Source organism: Mobula birostris, chromosome 7 (genome assembly GCF_030028105.1).
Source record: "Mobula birostris isolate sMobBir1 chromosome 7, sMobBir1.hap1, whole genome shotgun sequence".
Classification (NCBI taxonomy): domain Eukaryota; kingdom Metazoa; phylum Chordata; class Chondrichthyes; order Myliobatiformes; family Myliobatidae; genus Mobula; species Mobula birostris.
The window spans coordinates 21,564,129-21,590,706 of record NC_092376.1 but is presented as its reverse complement, the minus strand read 5'-3'; the positions used below and the strand labels follow the sequence as shown (position 1 = coordinate 21,590,706).

General features: G+C 41.6%; 1 protein-coding gene across 1 annotated transcript in view; it reads right to left on the bottom strand.

Moving 5' to 3' along the window:
* oca2 (oculocutaneous albinism II) overlaps positions 1-26,578 on the bottom strand; it is a 503,930-nt gene that overhangs the window by 422,424 nt on the left and 54,928 nt on the right. The window contains exons 2-3 of the mRNA XM_072264241.1: positions 23,498-23,611; positions 2,935-3,126 (exon numbers count right to left, since the gene is read on the bottom strand). Of these exons, the coding sequence (XP_072120342.1) occupies positions 2,935-3,126; positions 23,498-23,611 (306 nt within the window). The remainder of the gene's footprint in view (positions 1-2,934; positions 3,127-23,497; positions 23,612-26,578) is intronic.

Genomic DNA, 26,578 nt, shown 5'->3' with positions numbered 1-26,578 from the left:
CCTCTCAGCATCATTTTCCAGTGGTCCAATATCCACTCTTGCCTCTCTTTTACACTTTATGTATCTGAAGAAAATTTTGGTACCATTTTTAGCTTACTTTCATATTCCAAATTTTCATTCTTAACGACTCTTTTAGTTACCATCTGTTGGTTTTTAAAAGCTTCCCAATCCCCTAATCTCCCACTAATTTTTGCTCTATTGTATGCCCTGTCTCTGGCATTTATGTTGGCTTTGGTTTCTCTTGTTGACCACAGTTATGTCACCTTGCCTTTAGAATACTTCTTCCTCTTTGGGATGTACTGTATATGTCTTATACCTTCTGAATTGCTTCCAGAAATTCCAGCCATTTCTCCCTGCCAGTGTACTTTTCCAATCAATTTTGGCTAGTACCTCTCTCATGCCTCTGTATTTCTTTTTACTCCACTGTAATACTGATACATCAGACTTTAGCTTCTCATTGTCAAATTTCAGGTGAATTTGATCATATTATGATCACTTTCCCTTAAGTGTTCTTTTACCTTAAGCTCTCTAATTAATTCTTCCTCATTGAGCAGCATCCAATCTAGAGATTTCCAGGATCATTTTGGTAGCGGTATACATTCCACCTCAGGCCAATGTCAATCAGGCTTTAGGTGATCTGAGAAATGGGATCAACATGCACGAAACAGCTCACCCTAATGCCTTCACCATCAGTTTGGGGAATTTTAACCAGGCCGGTCTGAATAAATCACTTGCAATACCAGAGGAAACAACACACTGGACCACTGTTACACCACCATCAAGAATGCCTACCATGCTATTCCACGCCATCACTTTGGGAATTCTGATCACCTGGCTGTACTTCTACTCCCTGAGTATATGCAGGCTGAAGATTGCAGCACCAGTAATGAGGACCAAGAAGGTATAGACAAGAGAAGCACAGAAGCGCTTTCAGGACTGCTTTGAATCGGTGGACTGGACTGTATTCAGGGATTTATCTTCGAATCTGGATGAGTATGCTGCAGTTGTTACCAACTTCATTAAAACCTGTGTAGATGAGTGTGTGCCTACAAAGGCTTACTCTACATTCCCAAACCAAAACCCATCTCATAGGCATTCTAGAAAATCACATTCTTGGGTTCCAGCACCAACCAGATTTTCCCAATCTTCCTGCATGTTGAAATCTCTTGTGACTATTGTAACATTGCCCTTTTGGCATGCATTTTCTATCTCCCATTGTGATTTGTAAATCACATTCTTACTACTGTTTGGGGGTCTGTACATAACTCCCATCAGAGCCACTTTACCCTTGCAATTCCTTAGCTCTCCCCAAATTGATTCAGCACCTTCCAATACTATGTCACTTCTTTCTAATGATCTGATTTCATCTTTTACCGACAGAGCCACACCACACCTTCAGTCTATATAATGTGTATCCTTGGGCATTAGGCTCCCAAATATAATCTTCTTTCAGCCATGATGTAGTGATGACCACACCATACATGTTAATCTGTAACTGTGCTATAACCATCTACCATACCTGGGATTTTCATGTTCTGTAGAGATTACAGAGAATGGTGTGGAAAGAAAACATACAGTATGCAGCAATTCTTTGAGAGAAAGCACCTTGTTAATGACAGAGATCAGAGGAGAATAGCCAGACTGGATCAAGCTGACAAGAAGGCAACAGTAATTCAAATAATCACATGTTACAACAGTGGTGTGCAGAAGAGCATCTCTGAATGCACAATATATCGAATTCTGAAGTGGATGGGCTACTGCAGCAGAAGACCACAAACATACAGTCAGAGCCACTTTATTAGGTTCAGGAGGTACCCAATAAAGTGCCCACTGAGTGTATTCAGCATCATAATTGTACTAATGCATTCACAGGAGCATTACCGTAGAAAATTCAGCATCAAATCACTGAGGACAGGTCATCAAAACCTGGTCAAAGTGGCAAGTTTAAACTGATGTAAAGGAGGCATAGAGTGCCATAGGGAATTAATGATGGAATTCCAGAGATTAAGGCCAAAGAATCTGAATGTGCATTTGCCATATAGGGTGGGACAAATATGAAGAATGTACATGCCCAAAACTAGAGGAGAGGAGACACTTGGAATGGTCTTGGATCAGGAGAAGAGTAGAGGGTTAGAAAAAGGCTGTGCTGCAGATGACCAATAGCAAACATGAAGATATTTCTTAGCTCCATCCCTCCCCCTTCTGCCTTCTCCTCTCACTTCAGATTTCCCCCTCCCCCTCACTCTCCCACTTTCAAATCTCTTACTATCTCTCCTTTCAGCTAGTCCAGACGAAGGGTCTCGGCCTGAAACATCGACTGTACCTCTTCCTATAGATGCTGCCTGGCCTGCTGCGTTCACCAGCATTTTTTGTGTGTGTTGCTTGAAGATATTGAAACTGAGGTGTTGCTGGAGTCAATGTAGCTATGTATGCGATATGGAGGTCATTGGTGAGAGTAGGTCAATGGACGTATGAAATATTCAGACAAACACTGAGAGAGAAAACCACCCAGTTTAGCCTTAGAAATGCCATATTTAAAAGTCAAAAAGGCATGAATAAGACTCTTAAATTGGATGAATGGAAATAAGAGGCAGAAATTGGCAGACCTGGCAGTGGAGAGATTGAGGCTGGGACCTGTGCTCCTGGTTAATCGCCTGCCAAGCTTCCAATGAGCTGATATAACCTTGGATAGAAGGAAGATCGAGGAATGCAGGAGGCATCAAGGGAACAGAATTTGTCACCATCCAGCTACAACTTAAACAATGTTTGTCTGGGAAGAGTAACCTGCAATTTATTCCTGTGGAATTGCTTCGAGCAAGCATCACACTTTTAGGAAGGAGAGGTGGAAAATAGTGAGGGCAGGGAAGGTGAGAAAACAAACTATTGGTGGGAATCTATTAATGAAATGCAATGTAACAGCAGGATGTTGGTTACCTAAGTTTGCTGGGAATCTTGAAATTGAGATGAAGACTGTCCAGGATGTCACACTTCTCAATGGAATTGGACACAGAAAGCCAGCCAACTTCACTCCCGAGTCGGCCCCTGCGTTCCAGTTCACTTGAACTGTACTCCCATGATTCATCAGGGGCCGAGTAATCCCTTTCACGAAGTGTCGAGTAGCTTCTCCTGCAAAAAAGAAACCGCTTTATAACCACCTCTCTTCAAAAAGCAACAGAATGATTGACATTGTAAAATATACCCAGGACGACATGCATGTACTGGGAGAGGTGTTCAACCAGCCACACGGATGTAAAATTGACAGAGAGCACAACCACGTAACATTTATAAACATGAGAAAATTTACAGGTGCTACACACACACACACACACACACACACAAAGTGCTGGAGGAATTCAGCAGGTCAGGCAGCTTCTATGGAAATGAATGTACAGTCAATGTTTCTGGTCGCGACCCTTCTTCAGGACTGAAAAGGACAGGGGAAGACATCAGAGTTAAAAGATGTGGGGGAGGGAGGGGAACGAGGATAGCTAGATGGGGATAGGTGAAGCCGGGTGAGTAGGAAAGGTAAAGGGCTAGAGAGGGATGGAAATGAAGGTAACGTTCATTTTGATTGAATTGGGATTGTTTACTTGTGGAAATACATGCTCAAAATTCATGTTATCTCTTTTGACTTTGGATTTCAATCAGGCTTTAGAATCATAGTGTTGTACAACATGGAAGCCCGCCTTTCAGCCCAACTGATCCCTGCTGACCAAGGTGGCCCACTTAGCAGCATTTGGCCCATAACCTTCTGACCCTTTCCATCTGGTGGCACAGGGGCATAGCAGTTAACATAACACTATTACAATGCCAGCAACCCAGGTTCAGTCCTGCTGTCTGTAAGGAGTTTGTATGTTCCCCCCATGGCCATGTGGGTTTCCTTTGTGAGCTGCAGCTTCTGCTCACATTCCAAAGATGCAAAGGTTAGTGGATTAGTTGGTCACATGGGTGCCACTGGGTTTCATCGGCTCATTGGGCCAGGAGAACCTGTTGTCGTGCTGTATTTCTAAAGAAAGAAAGAAAGAAATCTTTTATTTATTTATTGAGATACAGCGTGGAATAGACTCTTTCACCCCTTTGTGCTGCACCGCCGACAACCCCCGATTTAACTTTAGCCTAATCATAGGACAATTTACAATGAGCAATTAATCTATCAACCAGTACGTCTTTGCACTGTAGGAGTAAACCAGCTCACCCAGAGGAAACTCACGTGGTCAGAGGGAGAACGTACAAACTCCTTACAGACAGCGGTGGGAATTGAACCCAGGTAGTTGATACTGTAAAGTGCTATTCTAATCACTATGTGACTGTGTCGCCTTTAAAGGTGGCACGGTGGTGTAGCTGCTAGCGTAACGCCATTTCAGTGCCAGCAACCTGGGTTCAATTTCCACTGCTGCCTGTAAGGAGTTCTACGCTCTCCCTGTGACCATGTGAGTTTCCTCCGGGTGCTCCTGTTTCCTCTCACATGCCAAAGACATGTGGTTTAATAGGTTAATTGGTTACATGGGTGTAATTAGGCAGCACAGGCTTGTTAAGCTAGGAGGGCCTGTTATTGGGCTGTATCTAGAAATAAAAATAAATCAATAAATAAATGTTGTTGTTGTACCTGCTTCAACCATTTCCACTGGCAGTTTTCTTTTAAAAAGGTAAAAAGCAGCTGTCATTGAAATCTTAATCAATGTAAGGTTTTTAGTAATGCCACCCCTGAATTGCATGAAATTAGATTCTTTGGTTTTCCAGTTTAAATCATGCTAGACAGAAGAAGAGGTGATAGTTTATGATATGCAGGTGCACCATAATGCTTGCCATTCCTCTTCTGCCAGTAGTCCCTTTCTGCATTCAACATGAGGAGGTATCTACTGGAATAGTTTAATATTTCAAGCAGACATCATCAACATTTGGCCCCCTCTGACAAATTCTTCCTACGTTCTGCTGAAACCAATGTCTTACCTCTCCATTGTATCCTTCAAACCAATAACATATTTCTAACTCCGCAGCATATTCCTAATACATAAATGGCAAATAAAGTTGGTCTTTCATCACATGAGGTTACTAATTTTATAACTTCATTGTGCCAAATCTGGAGAAACTTCGAGCTCTGGAGCTAACCATCCAAACAGTATAGACATTAAGACCATAAGATATTGGATCAGAATTCGGCTATTCAGCTCATTCAGTCTGCTCCACATCCACTCTAGGCCTTTCACTGTTGGGTAGGTTTCAATAAGATTCCCTCTCATTCTTCTAAACTCCAGCAAGTACAGACCCAGAGCCGTCAAACGCTACTCATATGTTAACCTTTTCATTCCTTGGAATCATTCTCATGAACCTCCTCTGGATCCTTTTGATGCCAGCACATATTTTTGTAGATAAGCTGCCATGTCAAATTTTTATATTTGACAATTATTGAACTGCAATGCTAAAACAAAATCATCTATTTATTTTGAAAACATTCCTCTGAAGTTCAAGGTGACAAGAGAGATTGATGAAGGTAGAACAGTGGAAGTTGTCTACATGGATTTTAGTAAGGCGCTTTACAAAGTCCGAAGCATGGGGTCTACTGTAAATTCACTGTTTGGATTCAGAATTGATTTGCACATGGTTGTAGGGACTTATTCGATCTGGAGCTCTGTAACTAGTGGTGTTCCGCAGGGATCTGTGCTAAGACCTCTGCTGTTTGTAATGTATATAAATGACCTGGATGAAAATACAGATGGGTGGGTTAATAAATTTGCAGTTGATACCAAGATTGGTGGAGCTGTGGGAAGTGTAGGAAACTGGCAAAGAATATAGTACAATATAGATCAGTTATAGATATGGGCAGAGAAATGGCAGATGGAGTTTAACCCAGATAACTGTGAGATGCCGCACCTTGGTAGGGCAAGTGCAAGGAGACAGTACACTGTTGAGGGCAAGATCCTTAACAGTGTTGCTGAGCAGATTAGATTAGATTCAACTTTATTGCCATTGTGCAAAGTACAGGTACAAAGCCAATGAAATGCATTTAGCGTCTGACCAGAAATGCAAAGAATAGTGTTATTTACAAAATAACTGTGAATAAAAAAAGTGCTACAGCACACAAATATAAAAGTATTAAGGCAGTACAATACAGATGCAATACTGCTTAGCGCTGTGATGTGAGGTTCAGCAGTGTCAGAGCCTCAGGGAAGAAGCTCTTCCTGTGTCTGCTAGTGCGGGAGCGGAGGCTCCTGTAGCGCCTACCGGATGAGAGGAGAGTAAAAAGTCCATGGTTAGGGTGAGATGCATCCTTGATAATGCTTTTCGCCCTGCCCAGGCAGCGTTTATGGTAGATGTTCTCAATGGTGGGCAATTGGGTGCCGATAATTTGCTGGGCAGTTTTCACCACACGCAGGAGTGCTTTGCGGTCCGATACGTGACAATTGCCATATCACACTGAGATGCAGTTGGTGAGTATGCTCTCAATGGTACAGAGGTAAAAGTCCGTCAGTATCCCGGGGCAGAGGTGAGCTTTCTTGATGCTCTGCAGGAAATAAAGGCGCTGTTGCGCCTTTTTGATCAGGATGGAGGAGTTCAGGGACCAGGTGAGATCCTCGGAAATATGGATACCAAGGAATTTGAAGCTTGATACACACTCCACTACAGTTCCGTTGATGTAGTTGGGGATGTGAGTGTGACTCCTGGCATGCCTGAAGTCCACAATGATCTCTTTGGTCTTCTGGGTTTTAAGGGCCAGATTGTTGTCAGCACACCACGCAGCCAGGTGCTGGACCCCGTCCCTGTAGGCCGTCTCATCATCCCCTCTGATCAGACCAACCACCGTGGTGTCGTCTGCGAACTTGACAGAGAGATCTTGAGATCCAAGTTCAGAGCTCCTTGGAAGTGGCAACGTAGGTTGATAAGCTGATTAAGAAGGCTCATGGAATGCTTGCTTTTATTATTTGAGGCATTGAGCTTAAAAGTCAAGAAGCTATGTTGCAACTTTATAAAACCCTGGTTAGGTCTCATCTGGAGTACTGCATACAGTTCTGGTCACCCCACTATAAGAAGGATGTTGAGGTTTTGGAGAGGGTGCAGAAGAGGTTTACTCGGAAGCTGCCTGGTTTAGAGGGCATGTTCTATTATGAGAGGCTGAATAACCTTGGGTTGCTTTTTCAGGTGTGGTGGAGGCTGAGGAGAGATCTGATAGAGATTGATAAGGTTACGAGAGGCACAGACAGAGCAGACAGGGAGTTTTGTTCCCCAGGGTTGAAATGTGTAATACCAGAGAGCTTGTATTGAGATTGACAGGGGGTAGGTTCAAAGGGGATGTGAGGGGTAAGTTTTTTTTACTCAGAGAATGGTGGAGTTGCCTGGAATTCTCTGCCTGGTATGATGGTAGAGGCAAATACATTAGAGGCTTTTGAGAGATGTTTGGATAGGCACATGGATGTATGGAAGATGGAGGGATATTGACATTGTGTAGGTAGGAATGATTAGTGTTCTTGTGCTTTTGATTTGCTTTTTAGTTGGTTCGGCACAACATTGTTGGCCAAAGAGACTGTTCTAAGTATTCCTGCTTCAACACTTAGAGTCTCCATTTTGATCCAAACCAATCAAGAACAGAAATGTCTACAAATAGGAATTAGCAGGGTTTCTGTCACTCATTTCTTTCTTTCTGAGATGTGTTATGACCTTCCCATTAAAGAGTAAAGGGGTGGGGTAGGAATTTGTCGCCTTTTGTAGCTATAAAGACACAGATGAAAGCAAATACATATTAAATGCCCCTTCTGACATCTGACAAGAAATAAATTTTGGAAAGACAGTTCAACTAATCCCACTTAGCAGGAAGAACAGTGGGTGATTTTTTTATTCCCCACTCTTTTCAAAATCTAAAATTTCAATAGCTGTATCTGTTGTACTATTGGACTGTTAAGTAAGATTTTCTTTATGTTCCAATGATAATCCAAACACAGGACACATAAAAGACTGCAGATACTGGAGAACAAACTGCTGGAGGAAGAAGGAGTAATGTATCTGCAGGTGGGGGGAGGGGAGAAGGAATTGTCAATATTTCAGATCAAGACTCTTGATCGGGACACAAAGGTATAAAATACCAATATTTAAATCAAGTCAAAATTTATAGCCACAAATTGCAGCAGCATAGAAAATAATGGTTTTGACACTTTAATCAGTAGAAGTCATTTTTGTTTCCTATCATCCACTTTCCTGAAATGCAAGTGTCTTTTTGAGAGAAGTAGCCTATTCTGGGATGTTACAATGTCAGAGAAATTAAAGAGTTTTAATATCAGCTACAAAGATTGCATCAGGCTGCCTCTTCTTCCATATAATTCTCTCAAAATTGCAGCTATTCAAAACAACATTTTGTAAAGCATTTGGACATTCTCCCTATGACTGTGTGGGTTTCCTCCGCATGCTCTGGTTTCCTCCCACATTCCAAAGACATATGGTTAGGGATAGCGAGCTGTTGGCACACTATGTTTGTGCCAGAAGCATGGAGACACTTGCACAATTCTCACTGATTTGATTTGATGCAAATGGTATATTTCACTGAATGTTCAATGTACAGGTGACAAATGAAAATAATATTCTAAAATCTCCTAAAGATTTCAGCAAGATTACCACACAGAAGATGGAAGAGTGGGTAAACATTACCTCTCCTGCACTCCCTCCTTATAATCCTGCCTTCTCCCCGTAACCTTTGACACCCTGAATAATTAAGAACCTATCAATCTGTGCCTTAAATACACCCAATGACTCCCCAGCCATCTGTGGCAACGAATTCCACAGATTCACCACACTTTGGCTAAAGAAATTCCTCTTCATCTCTGTTCTAAAGAGACATCCCTCTATTCTGAGGCAATACCCTCTGGTCCAAGACTTTCCAATTAAAAGAAACATCCTCTCCATATCCACTCTATTTGTGTCTTTCAATATTCGATAGAAAATCCCAGACGTTTTGCTATTGTAGCCCTTCTCTCTGAGTCACCTAGTAAAATTACAATCATGCATACATTTAATTTACACAAGGTTTTGTTACACCCAAGTTGGACTGGCTCTACATAGTGTTAATATACCTGCCTAAACTGCAGAAATATTTTTCCCTTTTCTAGATTTATGAGGAATCAGAACATTAACCTGAGCAATATTTAAGAAGCCCTATATCTAATGATTCAACATCATGATCGTCGGTTATTATCTTTGATTCATTTTTATCCAGCTACGGCTATAAGCTTTTCCATCCTGCTTAACCCTACAGGGAATCACACATTACTAAGGATTGAATATGCCAGCAGAAATTTAGATTGCTGAACTGGCTGTTCTTTCACCTCATCGTTGTTGATTTAGCTTTCGTTTGCAGCTTGCAAGACTGATATTGTTAGCAGCAAATCCCGAATCAAACTTCTCCGCAGTGTGCCGACCGACATGTAATTCCCAACCCACATCACAAAAAACGATAATCTGGTCACTTACTGCGTAGGTGTCTAAGGCACCATCCCACACATAAATTGACTCTCACATTTCAACATTAGGAACAAATCAAATGTTTTTCAATATTGTAAGGTACTTTGAGACACAACAAGATCCTGAAATGTGCCATTCGAATACAAAGTCCTTGCTGTTTCTCAGTAGCTGTATAGCTTTTTCAAACACGTGCTGAACCTAGGCTAGCAGGTAGAATGGTGTAGCATGGAGTGAGGACAGTGACGTCAGAGACAGAGCTTGATTTGGTGATATTTTGGAGTATTCCTTCCTCTGGGCACTGAATGCCCCACTGATCCTGATGAGCTCTCCACTGTTCTTGGCTCTCTGCAGGATGAGTCCTTGAATGTTTAGCCATACGTCATCGTGATAGTGGAAAGTCTACAAAAAGTGGTGGATACAGCCCGTCCATCACAGGCAAAGCCCCCCCCCTATTGAGCACATCTACAAGGAGCACTGCCACAGGAAAGCAGCATCCAACATCAAGGGCACCCGCTATCGAGGCCACGATCTCTCCTCACTACCATCATCAGGGAAGAGGAGCAGGAGCCTTGGGTATCACACCACCAGATTCAGGAACAGTTATTACCCTACAGCCATCAGGCTCCTGAACTGGTGTGGATAACTTCACTCACCACAACAACAGACTCACTTTCAAGGATTCTACAACACCTCCTCGATATTATTTATTTTGTTTATTTGCACAATCTGTCTTCTTTTGCACTCTAGTTGTTTGTCAGTCTTTGTTATTTAGAGTTTTTCATAAAACTTATTGTATTTCTTTATTTTCCTGTAAAAGCCTGCAAGGAAATGAATCTCAAGGTAGTATATAGTGAGATATACACACACCTTGATGATAAATTTATTTTTGAAACTTTGCCAGACCTGAAGAAACCATATGTATCTTCATTATGAATAAATTGCTGGATCTCCAGCATATTTCTACTTATCAGCTCTCTTTAAGCCCACAGGTTTTTTGACGGTTCTTGGATTTCTCTTCCTTCACCACCTCAGGACTTTCACATCCACCTTAGAAAAACTGAACTGCTTGATCACAGCTTTGCTCTGTTATCTAACCCAGCAAAGAATAACTTCCAATAGTCTCAGTCACATCAGACTGGATATAACTACTAAACTCACATGAAATAGTTAATGCTATTTAATTTTAATCATCTTGTGCTAGCTATTATTGCATTCATATTAACCTAGAAGTCATAGATATCTGTACAAATATACTGTAATACGCAATGAAATTCTATTAGTGTGCTTAAACACACGCCAATGAAACAACGAAATATCTCAAATCAACCATTATGTTCATGCACCACCGGTCCCACAGCATTAAACTCTAATTCCTATCAAGTTTGCTCCTGGATATATGTTTAGCATTTATGGTGAGTTCGATAGAGATCAGAAAATGTATTCAGTTTCCAAGGCTGCTGATCTTAGCCAAGGCTACAAAATAAAAGCAAAATTACTCAGACTTAATTTCTTGTGATAATGATGTACCATGATGAAAATGATGCATCCTTAACCTTCCACATTTTCTTTGACCTACTTTTATTCAATAACTTATTTTAATATAGATTGCACTCTGTGACTGTTGAATTTACCTCTCTGGGTATTGCTTGTGCTTACAGTGATAGTTCCAATTATTGCACAGGTCAATACATTAAGTAGATTTTAGTGTATTGCATTGGTAAAACTATACACAGATTGGGTGACAGATTTGCAAAGCACTTCCATTCAGTCCAGAAGGACGACCCTGAGCTTCTAGATCCCTATCACTTAAATGTTTCATCGCACTCCCACTGCGACTTACCCCCTCTCCATCCACAATATTGCTCAAACCTCACTAGGGAACAGCATCTCATCTGCTGCCCAGAAAGTTGCAACCCTCGAGTCTCGGTACTGAATTTAACGGTTTCAAGTAGCCCCATTGTCTCTCTCCACAGATGCAGCTTTCCCTCTACATTTCAACGTGTTCCTTTCACCTATATCCTATCACTGGCACGTGCTTTGCTTCTCTCCACTCCTCACTGTTTTGCATTTAATTGTGGCTCTTCTCCTGCTTTGCACCTTGCGGCACATCAGGCAGAAACCTTGCTGTTTATTTAGCATTTATCTTTTTTTTTACGAGGTCGAGTTGCTGACTCGATGGTCATCCCAGCATGGGTGGAATGCTTGCAAGGAGCCCGCTGGATTCGAAACCTGGAACACTCACCTTGAGTTGCTACTACACCACCGGCCAGCCTCATGTATTTAATATTTCAGTAATATTGTATATGGATTGTTTGATTAAACATTCTTGTTTACTTTAACAATTCTTTATGGGCTGCGTGTATAAATGCGTGAACTGTATACGTCAGCACACTACCACACGATAGTGTTGCTACCATGTTCAAGTGTTGCATCAAGGCTTTAAGCCTCGCTTAAAGTAAACACAAAGGTAGATTCACAGTTCGGACTTCCACATCTTTCTTTCAGTTAGTTTAATGTTTTAAAGTTACAAAACATAACACTCACCCTCTCTGGGACTCAAACCACAGCTGCTTTCTCAATATTCCATCTCCAGTGAAAGGCCCTGAGTCAAATATTTACTCTGTTCTCTCCCAATTGATACTACTTAACCTACTGAGTAGTTCCAGCATTTTCTGATTTCATTCTGTGTACTTCATGTCTTTCATCACACAGTGGATCATCTCTCTGCATAATATTTTTCTAATAACCAATGGCCTGTCCAGATCTCACTGAAGTCTGTGAGGTAGGTCATAGAAGAATTGTACTAAGCCAATCAAGTCCACACTGGTCCACACTGGTCCACACTGCCACCAAATTTATATAACAAGGCACACACTAACATGGCATAGTCTATTGTTAAGGGTTTATCTTTGTGTTTGTCAAATGCCTTCACCACCACAGCAGCCTTGGACTAGCTGCGGAAGCTTTGATTACGACTGTGGGAATACAATTCGGCAACTGTGAGAATGCACAACTGTTGGAGTACAACTGTGAGAACATGACAGTCAGTTCCAATAATCCTTCCCATTGAGCACATCTACAGGAAACTGTCACAGGAAAGCAGCATCAAGGACCCCCACCACCCAGGATGTTACACTCTACTCATTGCTGCCGTCGGGAAGGTGGTCCAGGAGCCTCAGACTCACATCACCAGGTTCAGGAAAAGTTATTACCCCTCAATCACCGTGTTCTTGAAACAAAGGCAGTAACTTCATTCTACCTAATTTGCCCCAACATTGAAATGTTCCCACAGCCAATGGACTCACTTCCAAGGACTCTTCATCTCATGTTCTCAATATTTATTTCTTATTTGTTTATTATTATTATTATTATTATTATTATTATTATTTCTTTCTTTTTGTGTCTGCACAGTTTGTTGTCTTTTGCCTTCTGGATGGACGCCCAAGTTGGGCGGTCTTTCATTGATTCTGTTATGGTTATTATTCTATAGATCTATTGTGTATGCCCACAAGAAAATGAATCTCAGGGTTGTATATGGTGGCATATATGTACTTTAATAATAAATTCGCTTTGAACTTTGAAGGCAGAGGCAGGACTCATGAAGAGTGGTGACAAGTGATGATTGGTTCTGGTTCAGTAGCTAGAGCTAGTGATAATGTATTGGTCTCCGCCTATAGCAGTATATCATATCAGTGTAATGGGTATAAAAGTAGAGCGGTTGGGGGGCTTCACCAATGGGCTGGTTGCAAACAGCGCCACAGAGTGAGTGGGAGGTGTGCTGCAGTAAGAGGGGTCCGTGCGCTCCTAGGTAAGTGTTTTAATACTTGCTATTTTGTCCTAAAAAAAAACAAAGTTTTGTAGTTCTAAGTGGATAATGAGAGTTTGTATCTTTCAGCTTTACCCAACTAAGTACGTGAACCTTTTGTGAACACATTGCACAATTTGATTCTTGTGCAAATCTTTACTCACTCAAAGTAAAGTAAGATGTTTCTTATAATAAGGCACTTGAACAGGTAGATGGATCGGAAAGGTTTAGAGGAAAATGGACCAGATACTGGGAGCTGGGTTGGGTCAAAGGGTCTGTTTCGGTGCAGTATGACTATGACTCTATAATAACTTGCTTTGAAATGTCATCTTCTGCAATAAGAAAGACACTAGGCAACAGAAAGATATGTTAATATTTGTAACAGATTTGAACTTCAATAGACAATAGACAATAGGTGCAGGAGTAGGCCATTTGGCCCTTCGAGCCAGCACTGCCATACACTGTGATCATGGCTGATCATCCACAATCAGTATCCAGTTCCTGCCTTATCCCCATAACCTTTGATTCCACTATCTTTAAGAGCTCTAACCATCTCTTTCTTGAAAGCATCCAGAGACTTGGTCGCCACAGCCTTCTGGGGCAGAGCATTCCACATATCCACCACTCTCTGGGTGAAAAAGTTTTTCCTCAACTCCATTCTAAATGGCCTAACCCGTATTCTTAAACTGTGGCCTCTGGTTCTGGACTCACCCATCAGCGGGAACATGCTTCCTGCCTCCAGTGTGTCCAATCCCTTAATAATCTTATATGTTTCAATCAGATCCCCTCTCATCCTTCTAAATTCCAGTGTATACAAGCCCAGTCGCTCCAATCTTTCGACATATGACAGTCCCACCATCCCGGGAATTAACCTTGTGAACCTACGCTGCACTCCCTCAATAGCAAGAATGTCCTTCCTCAAATCTGGAGACCAAAACTGCACACAGTACTCCAGGTGTGGTCTCACCAGGGCCCTGTACAGCTGCAGAAGGACCTCTTTGCTCCTATACTCAATTCCCCTTGTTATGAAGGCCAGCATGTCAATAGCTTTCTTCACTGCCTGCTGTACCTGCATGCTTGCTTTCAGTGACTGATGTACAAGCACACCTAGATCTTCCCCTTTTCCTAACTTGACTCCATTTAGATAATAATCTGCCTTCCTGTTCTTACCACCAAAGTTTCATTTTTAAGGTAAAGCTATTTTCATTCCTATGAATTAATCCATGCCCTAACAAAGATTTATTGAGTGGGAGTGCTGCTTATTAACTACTGACACAAGTTAATTGTGTAATTCATTTCCTGAGCTAAAAACCAGGATTACTTTTGGACTTCCACTGCAGTTAGAAGCTGTAGCAAAGTACAATTATGTGCCAATAATTAATGGAATTCAAGGATAACAGACACTCTAGAAGAAGAAAAAAAATGTATTTTCTTTCTCTGCAAGTGTTAATAGGCTTAATAAGTGTTAATGGATACTCTCTGGAATATGCCTCCACATAATATAAATGGGGAATAAAATATTCTAAACGTGTAAATCTCTGTCATAACAATTTTAAAAGTTTAAACATCACAAATGGGAAGAAACATAGAAACATAGAAAATAGGTGCAGGAGTAGGCCATTCGGCCCTTCGAGCCTGCACCGCCATTCAGTATGATCATGGCTGATCATCCAACTCAGAACCCTGCACCAGCCTTCCCTCCATACCCCCTGATCCCTTTAGCCACAAGGGCCATATCTAACTCCCTCTTAAATATAGCCAATGAACTGGCCTCAACTGTTTCCTGTGGCAGAGAATTCCACAGATTCACCACTCTCTGTGTGAAGAAGTTTTTCCTCATCTCAGTCCTAAAAGGCTTCCCCTTTATCCTCAAACTGTGACCAGCTCGTTCTGGACTTCCCCAACATCGGGAACAATCTTCCTGCATCTAGACTGTCCAATCCCTTTAGGATTTTATACGTTTCAATCAGATCCCCCCTCAATCTTCTAAATTCCAACGAGTATAAGCCTAGTTCATCCAGTCTTTCATCATATGAAAGTCCTGCCATCCCAGGAATCAATCTGGTGAACCTTCTTTGTACTCCCTCTATGGCAAGGATGTCTTTCCTCAGATTAGGGGACCAAAACTGCACACAATACTCCAGGTGTGGTCTCACCAAGGCCTTGTACAACTGCAGTAGTACCTCCCTGCTCCTGTACTCGAATCCTCTCGTTATAAATGCCAGTGTACCATTCGCCTTTTTCACCGCCTGCTGTACCAGCATGCCCACTTTCAATGACTGGTGTATAATGACACCCAGGTCTCGTTGCACCTCCCCTTTTCCTAATCGGCCACCATTCAGATAATAATATGTTTTCCTATTTTTGCCACCAAAGTGGATAACCTCACATTTATCCACATTAAATTGCATCTGCCATGAATTTACCCACTCACCCAACCTATCCAAGACACTCTGCATCCTCTTAGCATCCTCCTCACAGCTAACACTGCCGCCCAGCTTCGTGTCATCCGCAAACTTGGAGATGCTGCATTTAATTCCCTCATCCAAGTCATTACTATATATTGTAAACAACTGGGGTCCCAACACTGAGCCTTGCAGTACCCCACTAGTCACTGCCTGCCGTTCTGAAAAGGTCCCGTTTATTCCCACTCTTTGCTTCCTGTCTGCCAACCAATTCTCTATCCACATCAATACCTTACCCCCAATACCATGCGCTTTAAGTTTGCACACTAATCTCCTGTGTGGGACCTTGTCAAAAGCCTTTTGAAAATCCAAATATACCACATCCACTGGTTCTCCCCTATCCACTCTACTAGTTACATCCTCAAAAAATTCTATGAGATTCATCAGACATGATTTTCCTTTCACAAATCCGTGCTGACTTTGTCCAATGATTTCACCGCTTTCCAAATGTGCTGTTATCACATCTTTGACAACTGACTCTAGCGGTTTCCCCACCACCGATGTTAGGCTAACTGGTCTATAATTCCCTGGTTTCTCTCTCCCTCCTTTTTTAAAAAGTGAGGTTACATTAGCCACCTTCCAATCCTCAGGAACTAGTCCAGAATCTAAAGAGTTTTGAAAAATTATCACTAATGCAGCCATTATTTCTTGGGCTACTTCCTTAAGCACTCTGGGATGCAGACCATCTGGCCCTGGGGATTTATCTGCCTTTAATCCCTTCAATTTACCTAACACCACTTCCCTACTAACATGTATTTCCCTCAGTTCCTCTATCTCACTGGACCCTCTGTCCCCTACTATTTTCTAACAGAAGCTAACAGAAAGGAAAAGTGACCTATGTTAAGGATATACTGAAAATGGAAGGATGTTCCAATCCCTTACTCACTCTTCCTTCAGTTAGTCCTGACGAAGGGTCTCGGCCTGAAACGTCGACTGCACCTCTTCCTATAGATGCTGCCTGGCCTGCTGCGTTCACCAGCAACTTTGATGTGTGTTGGATGTTCCAATCAAAGGCTTCAGGGTTACAGAACCAAGTTGTGTTGGAATTCCGCCTAAGTTTTATACCCTCTTCAATTAGTGGTGAATAGAGTAAAGAAGTCACTGTGGCATATCTTATGATGTCCAATTTGACTTAGATGTATTTCCTCTCCGTAAAACTACCACCACAAAGTTCCTTCCACAGTTATGATGCTAAGCGTTGTGCCTCTCCCTCTGCCTATCTTCCAGTCCTCTCCTGATCAGGCTCCTATCTTTCACATTCAATATACTTCAAGTCAACCAAATCACAATGCTATATAATATCCTATACCACATCCATCTATGTCTGATGAGTTAAAAAGACTCCCGGGCCTTACACTGCCCCAGTGCTCAGCCATTTCATCAAATCTGCTGATCCATTTTCTTTCTTGGCTCTAATCACCTGCCTTCTCCTTGTATCCCTTCATGTCCTGACTAATCAAGAATCTATCAACCTCTGTCTTAAATATATCCAATGACTTGGCTTCCACAGCAACCTGTGCAACAAATTCCACAGATTCAACACTCTCTGGCTGAAGAAATTCCTCCTTATCTCCATTCTAAAAGGACACCCCTTCAATTCTGAGGCTGTGTCCTCTGGTCTTAGAGTTTACCATAGGAAACATACTCTCCACATCCACTCTGTCGAGGCCTTTAAACGCTTAGTAAGTTTCAATGCGGTCATCCCTTATTCTTCTGAATTCAAGTGAGTACAGGCCCAGAGCCATCAAATGCTCCTCATATGACAAGCCTTTCAATCCCAGAATCATTTTAGTGAACCTCCTTTGAACACTCTCCAATGTCAGCACATCCTTTCTTAGATAAGGGGCCCAAAACTGCTCACAATACTCCAAATGAGGCCTCACCAGGGATTTATAAAGTCTTATTACAGTCCTACTTTTACATTCTACTCTCAAAATAATGCCAACATTGCATATGCCTTCCTCACCACGGACTCAACCTGCAAATTAATCTTTAGGGACTCCCAAATTCTTTTGTCCCTCAGATTTTTGAACTTTCTCTCCATTTAGAAAATAGTCTACACTTTTACTTTTTATACCAAAGTGCATATCCATACTCTTCCCACACTGTATTCCATCTTCCATATCTTTGCCCATTCTCCTAATCTGTCTAACCTTCTGTAGCCTCTGTATTTCCTCAAAACTACCTGCCCCACACCTATTTTTGTAGTATCCGCAAACTTGGCTACAAAGCCGATCTCCAAATCATTGACATATAACGTGAAAAGAAGCAGTCCCAATACAGACCCCTGTAGAATACCCCTAGTCACTGGCAGCCAACCAGAAAAGGCTTCCTTTATTCTCTCTTTGCCTCCTGCCAATTAGCCACTGGTCTATCCATGCTAATATCTTTCCTATAATAACATGGGCTCAACTTGTTAAGCAGCCTCATGTGTGGCAGCTTGTCCAAGGCCTTCTGAAAGTTCAAGTACGCAACATCCACCAATTCTCCTTTGTCTATCCTGCTTGATATTTCCTCAAAGAATTCCAACAGATTTGTCAGGCATGATTTTCCCTAAAGGAAACCATGCTGACTATGGTCTATTTTATCATGTGCCTCCAAGTTCCTTGAAACCACATCCTTATCAACTCCAACATCTTCCCAACTTCCAAGGTCAGACAAACTGGCCTATAATTTCCTTTCTTCTGCCTCTCTCCCTTCTTGAAGAGCAGAGAGACATTTGCAATTCTCCATTCCTTTGGAACCATGCCAAAATCAATTGATTCTTGAAAGATCATAGCTAATGCTTCCATAATCTGTTCAGCCACCTCTTTCAGAACCCTGAGGTGTTTACCATCTAGTTCAGGTGACTTATCTACCTTCAGACCTCTCAGTTTCCCAAGAACCTTCTTCCTAGTAATGGTAATTTCGCACACTTCTGCTCGCTGACACTCTCAAACTTCTGGCATACTTCAAATGTCTTCCATAAAATACTTATTCAGTTGTCTGCCATTTCCCTATTCCCCCATGACTACCTCTCCAAGCATTATTTTCCAGTGGTCCAATATCTATCCTCACCTCTCTTTTACACTCAATATATCTGAAGAAACTTTTGGTATCCTCTCAAATATAATTGACTGGCTTACTTCCATATTCCTTCTTTTCCCTTCTTTATGACATTTTAGTTGTCTTTTGTTGGTTTGTAAAAGTTTCCCAATCCTTTAACTTCCCACTAATGTTTGCTTATTATATGCCCTCTCTTTGGCTTTTATGTTGCCTTTGACTTCTCCTGTCAGCTATGGTTTGGTCATCCTGCCTTTAGAATATTTTTTCCTCTTTGGGATGTATATATCCTGCGCCTTATGAATTTCTCCCAGAAATTCCAGCCATTGCTGTTCTGCCATTATCCCTGCTAGTGTTCCTTTCCAATCTGCTCTTTTCTCATGCCTTTAATACCCTTTACCCCACTGTAAGACTGATACATCTGAATTTCACTTCTCCTTCTCAAATTGCAGGGATAATTCTATCATATTATGATCACTTACTCCGCAGGGTTCCTTTACCTTAAGCTCCCTAATCAATTCTGGTTCATTGCACAACACCAAATCCAGAATAGCTGATCCCCTAGTAGGCTCACCCACAAGCTGTTCTAAAAAGTTATCTTGTAGACGTTCTAGATATTCCTCTCTTGGGATCCAGAACCATCTTGATTTTCCCAATCCAGCAGCATATCGAAATCTCCCATGACTATCATAACATTGCCCTTTTGACATGTATTTCCTATCTTCTGTTGTATTTTTGTATTCCACATCTTTACTACTGTTTGGGGATCTGTATATAACTCCCATCAGGGTATTTTCGCTCTTGCAGTTCCTTAGCTCTACCCACAATGAGGCAGTATCTTCCAATCCTATGTCACCTTTTTCTAATGATTTGACATCTTTTTTCACCAACAGAGCAACGCCACCCCCTCTGCCTTCCTGCCTGTCCTTTTAATACAACATATATCCTTGGATGTTAAGCACCCAGCTAGAATCTTCTTTCAGCCATGATTCAGTGATGCCCACGACATCATACATATCAATCTGTAAATGTGCTACTTTATTCCGTATACTGCATGCATTCAAATATAACACCTTCAGTTCCGTATTCAGCTTTTTGATTTGTCCGCCTTTTACACTGCCATTTTGCCCTGTCATCAGCCTCTCCTTGTTAGCAGCCTCACTGCACACTGCTTCTGTTTGAAAACCAACTACCTCAACCTCAGCATTATCACTCTGGTCCCCATCCTCCGCCAAATTATTTTAAACCCTCCCAAAAAGCTCTAACAAACCCTGCAAAGGTATTGTTGAATCCAAGGCTGAATAATTTAAAAACTGAAGAAAGGAAGATTCTTCATTCACCCTGAAACAAGAAAGAAAAAAATCAACACACATAAAAGTTGCTGGTGAACACAGCAGGCCAGGCAGCATCTCTAGGAAGAGGTGCAGTCGACGTTTCAGGCCGAGACCCTTCCCACTTTCAAATCTCTTACTCACTCTTCCTTCAGTTAGTCCTGACGAAGTGTCTCGGCCTGAAACGTCGACTGCACCTCTTCCTAGAGATGCTGCCTGGCCTGCTGCGTTCACCAGCAACTTTTATGTGTGTTGCTTGAAATTCCAGCATCTGCAGAATTCCTGTTGTTTGTGAAGAAAAAAATCAATTCATTTCTATAAAGACTGAATGTTTTTCCTCAAATGTTATTTCACTGCACCCTTCATGTTAACAGATGCTTCTTCATAATCATAGCGGCTGCATTGACAATATTTGGATAAACTCAGCACACAGCTACCTTATGTGCTGGATGAAACTGATTAGGTGAAAGAATTAACTGGATGACTGTCTCAAACGATGCTAAACAATTCAAGGAGTTATTATCCAGCCCACCTTTTGCCTGTTCCTAAGCAACACCCAAAATCAGCCCAATGCACACGAGAAGCAGTTCCTATCCTTTCTGAACCACTGCCTATAAACAACAGTCTTTGTCCATGTCTTAAATTAGTACCACAATTATTTACAAAAGGATATTAATTTTTTCTAATAACGTATCGGATCCTGTATTCCTAACAATGTAAACATCCACTGTATACTAAAATCACTAAATGTCGGGTTAGAAATTTGCCTTTCATTTCTATCTCTAAATGCTCAATATACTTGTAATTTTGAGATAGTTCTATTAAAGCCAAAATTGCTATTGGTTTATCATTATCACCGACATAAACACAGTGAAAAGCCTGTTTTGCATTACTCTTTATACAGATCAAGTCCTTACACAGTGTTTTGAGCTGGAGTAATGGAAAACAATAACAATGCAGACTGAAGTGTAAAAGCTATCAAAAGAGTGCAAAGCACTCTTGCACCCTTTGGCCCATCTAGTCCATACCAAACCATTTAAACTGGCCACTCCCATCCATGTACCTATCCAAACTTCTCTCAAATATTGAAATCAAGCTCACATGCACCATTTGCACTGGTAGCTCGTTCCACACTCTTACAACCCTCTAAGTGAAGAAGGTTCACCTAATTTTCCCCTTAAATCTTTGACCTTTCACCTTAAACCTATGACCTCTGGTTTTCAGCAGAAAAAGCCAGCTTGCACTTACCCTCCCTATACCCCTCATGATTTGGTATACCTCTATCAAATCTCCCCTTAATCGTCGACATTTCAAGGAATAAACTCCTAACCTAATCAATCTTACTTTATAACTGAGGTTGTCCAGACCTGGCAACATCTTTGTAAATTTCCCCTGTACTTGTTCAATCTTACTTACATCCTTCCTGTAAGTAGGTGACCAAACTGCACACAATACTCCAAATAAAGCCTCACCAACCCCTTATACAACTTCAACATAACACCATATCTCCTGTACTCAGTACTTTGATTTATGAAGGCGATGCGCCGAAAGCTTTCTTTATGACCCTATCTATCTGTGATGCCGCTTTCAATGAATTATGGATCTATATTCCCAGATCCCTTTGTTCTACCAACTTCCTTAGTTCCCTACCGTTCACTGTATAAGACCTACACTGGTTGGCCCTACCAAAGTGAAAAACTCACACTTGTCTGCATTAAATTCCATCTGCCATTTTTCCAGCTGATCCTGATCCCACTGCAAGCCAGGACAGCCTTCCTTGCTGTCCACTCTACCCTCAATCTTGGCGCATTCTGCAAATTTGCTGATCCAGTTAACCATATTATCACCAAGATCATTGATATAGATGACAAACAACAATGAACCCAGCACCAATCCCTGTGGCACTCCTCTAATCACAGGCCTCCAGTCAGAGAGGCAACCATCTACTACCACCCTCTGGCTTCTCCAACAAAACCAATGTCCAAACTAACTTACTACTTCATCTTGAATGCCAAGCAACTGAACCTTCTTAACCAACCTCCTATGCGGGACCTTGTCAAATCCCTTACTAAAGTCCAAGAAAAACAACATCCATTGTCTCGTCTTCATCAACTTTCCTGGTAAATTCCTCGAAAAACTCCATAAGATTGGTTAGACAAGAGCTCTGCTTGAGTGTAAAATTAAATTTGGGAGAATGGGAAATGTGGAACGTGTAGACAAGAGGAGAGTCTGGCTTTCTAGTGAACTCTACCCAACCAAAGCTCCTCTGTACCTAATCTAACCCTGAGTGCTTGTTATATTTGCTGTACCTGATCCAATATGGTATCCAGACTTACAATAACCTCTGTAACTTGTCAGACCAATTTCCAGTGTCTGCCAGACTCCTTTGACAAATGACAAATCCATACACCCAGTTTTGCTGTCTGTCAAAGTGTTCCAAAGTTGTATATGTAATCACGCATAGTTAAAAATAAATAATGAATGATATTTTGAAATGATAAAAATCAACTAAATAATTAAAAAACAATTTTTAAAAAAGAACACACATTTAATCAAACTCAGAATGGCATGGTACAGCCACTTCCATACCATGCCATTATGCACCCAGAAAAAATTCTTTCTAAGATGCAATGAATAAAAAAATGGTAAGGGTCAATGGGAACCTGCTGAATTCTTTCAACCTCCTGGGAAAGAAGAGGCATTGGTAAGATTTTTTGTCCATCAACTCAAGTGACTCTGCAGAGGCCTGAAATCCAGAGCAACACAAACAAAATGCTGGAGGAACACAGCAAATCAGGCAGTGTCTATGGAAATGAATAAATAGTCGATGCTTCTGGCCAAGACCTTTCTTCAGGATGGTGTCTACATCATTGGATCGGGACAGTCCATTGGTGATGCTTCTAGGAACTTGATGCTCTCATTAATCATGTAAACATGAATGTGTGCACAGGTGCCTTCCTTGACAGGGAGAAAGTTTAAAGGAGATCTGAGGGGTAGATCATTTACACACACAATAACTCGTAACTGGAATGAGCTGCCAAAGAAGGTGATGGGGACAAGAACAGTAACAACATTTAGGAGGCATCTGGACAGGTACTTGAATGAGAAAGACATGAAGGAAAATAGACAAATGGTTCATATAGATAGGCATGATGTTCGGTGTTGATGTGGTGAGCAGAGAGGCTGTTTCTGTGCTGTATAACTCTAACCAGGAACTCAATCCAATTGCAGATTTCAAAGTGTTAAAGTTGTGCCAACAGCCAGCATTGACCTTGATGCCAATTAAGATCTGATGCAGCCAATAATTTTGACTTTGCTTCACTCTTTGCTGCATGTTCCCTCCCAGCCCCTCTGCCAACTGGTTATATGTCATTTGCTGCCAAGAAGCTTCATTTGATTTTGCAACTTACCCACTGCCTTGAGATGCAACCATCAGTAAAGGAGACCTGTCGTTGAATTCACAATCTTTCGACTCTGTGTTAAAGAGTTGGTACTCCAATTTCCGTGAAGCATAGGAGTGGAGCCTAAGATTGAGAAGGGATTAAAGAAAGTCATTAATGTATTTGTACAGAATATTCTGCCAAAGCAAAATGACTGAGGTGCAGTGTAAATTTCACCATCTGATATTTACTCCAAACTTCCTTGCTCTCAAATCATGGATTAAAGATTAACTTTATTCGCCATATACATTTACATATATTAGGAATTTGCTGTGGCATATTGGCATAACATACAATAAAAACAAAAACATTCAATAATTATAAGAATGAACAATGATAAAAAATATACTTAGCGGTTAAGGTACAGATATGGAATAAAATGTGCATAAATACATAAATACCAGCATGTACAGTGGACGCTAGTTATTGGGACACACTGGGACCAGCACGTTTTGGCTCAAGTAAGCAGCTGCCTAATTACCCAAAGTTTCATGGAAATAGTTAAAAAGGTATAAAAAGACAAACTGAGTAACATATATGTATTTAAATGAAATACAGAAAAAATTAAAAGACTACCAATACTACTGCAGTAATACAAAGGTGTGTATTGGTTCCTAATACTTATCGACAGAGGAATTTTAATGGATTCTTTGGAGGGGGAGCTCTTGTTTCCTGGCTGCCTGTTAGCGGTCCATAAGACCATAGGAGCAGAATTAGGCCATTCAGCCCATCGAGCCTGCTCCACCATTCCATCACAGCTGATCCTGGATCCCACTCAATCCCTTACACCTGCCTTCTCGTCATATCCTTTGATGCCCTGACCGATCAGGAAACAATCAACTTCCACCTTAAATATACGCATGGACTTGGCCTCCGCTGCAGTCTGTGGCAGAGCATTACACAGATTCACCACTCTCTGGCTAAGAACAATTCCTCCTTACCTCTGTTCTAAAGAGTCACCCCTCAATTTTGAGGCTGCACCCTCTAGTTCTGGATACCCCACCATAGGAAATATCCTCTCCACATCCACCCTACATTCGGTAGGTTTCAATGAGAGCCCCCACACCTTCTTCCAAATTCCAGTGAGTACAAGCATAAAGCTGCCAAACACTCCTCATACGTTAACCCCTTCATTCCAGGAATCTCCAGGATGTATAATATATACATACTTGATAATAAATGTACTTTGAACTTTCAGTTCATCTGTGTCAACGTTCTTTTGACTGTAAATGAACAAAACCAGCACAGACACTTGGTGCAGATGAAGGACTGCCTTCATACAATGCTGTCGATGACTACATCCTCCAAATCTTCATTGTCATGAAGTGTCCTGAAGCAGGGTTTCTGCCAGAACCATCAACAGTTTATTAATTTCCATAGATGCTGCCTGATCTGCTGGGTGGATAGTGGCCACGTGACAATTTTTGCCCATTTTGTTGTTGTTTGCCTCAGAACCGACAAAACAATGATTCTTCACAAACCTATGCATGTGCTCGTATAAGAATTTCTGATTTTCGCACACCAAAAAGAATAAGATATCTGGGGGCAAAAGAGGGAGAGGATGCGAAATCAACCATTATCACATGAGGGAAAGTATTAATCAAACACACTGGGTTAAAGTTTGTCGTCAGGTGCAAACCTCAGGTGGCCAGGGAAGGAGTTGGGCAGGACACCTTGGGTGACACAATCCAGAAGCTCTTCACACAAGGAGATCCCAATTCACTATAGGCGTGTTGTAACAGAAGGTTCATTGGGTTTGTCAACTAAAGCTTGGCACAGGTCAACAAGATTAAAGAGATAACCACCTATAGTATCTCAAAGATTGGCATAGGAGAAGTGGGTTTGAATGGATAGGAATTTGGTACCAGTATTGAGGGGCCCTTGCATGGTTTGTCGGCTTGTCGTGCCACCAGGGCTTGTGTGCATCAAAGATGCTGAGAGCTAAGCCATCGGTAGTTCATCTACTGCCAGGCCATGATGAACAGGTCTCAGCTGAGGTGTCAAACTAAGACAAACCAGCCACCCGGGCAGCGGCTGCATCTGCGCGGAAGAAAGGCCTGGCAATCTACACCCGTAACTTGCCACGAAAACCCTATGGATAACTACAGTAAAACAAAAACAAAATATGATATAGTTCTGGAAGGTGAGACCCCCCACCCCCACCCCACAGGTCGGACGACACTCAACAAGCTGCTGGGGAAGAGATGATGGCCCTTCAGAGTAAGGCAGAGATGTATAATACGGTTAGAGTAAAGCCTTCGGGATCTTCAATTGCTGATGTTCCTGGGCACAAAATGAGGGTCAGAGACTGCAAAGGTGTGCTGATTTTAGGTACATGGAACATACGCAGTATTAATCAGAGAAAGCTGGAGATGGTGAAAGATGAAATGGAGTGCTTGCAAGTTGACCTACTTGGAATCAGCGAGCTGAAGTGGACTGGCATAGGACACTTTCAATCTGATCAATACTGGATATACTATGCTGGAAATGGCAAGTACAGGAGGAACGGTGTTGCATTTGTAGTCAAGAAGAAACTGGCAGGAACTGCATTGAAATACAATGCAGACAGCGACCACTTAATCTCAATTCGCCTATGAGGAAGACCTGTTAACATTACCATCATACAAGTATATGCACCAACAACTGATGCAGAGGAAGATGAAGTAGATCAGTTCTATGAGCAAGTGCAGACTGAACTTGATGGAACATGCAAACAAGACAAACTGATATTTATGGGAGTTGGCAGTGGAAAGGATGGTCAAGAAGTCAGGAAATATGGACTGTGTTCCAGAAATGATGCTGGACAATGCTTAGTCGACTTCTACAAAACCAACAATTTGTTCATCTCAAACACGTTTTTCCAACAACGCAAGCGCAGACTGTACACTTCGACCTCTCCCAACGGATTACACAGAAACCAAATAGATTATATCTGTTGAAGTCAGCGATGGAAAAGTTCTACGATGTCGACAAAAACAAGACCTGGAGCTGACAGTGGCTCATATCACCAACCACTAATATGCAAGCTCAAAGTGAAATTGAGGAAGTGCA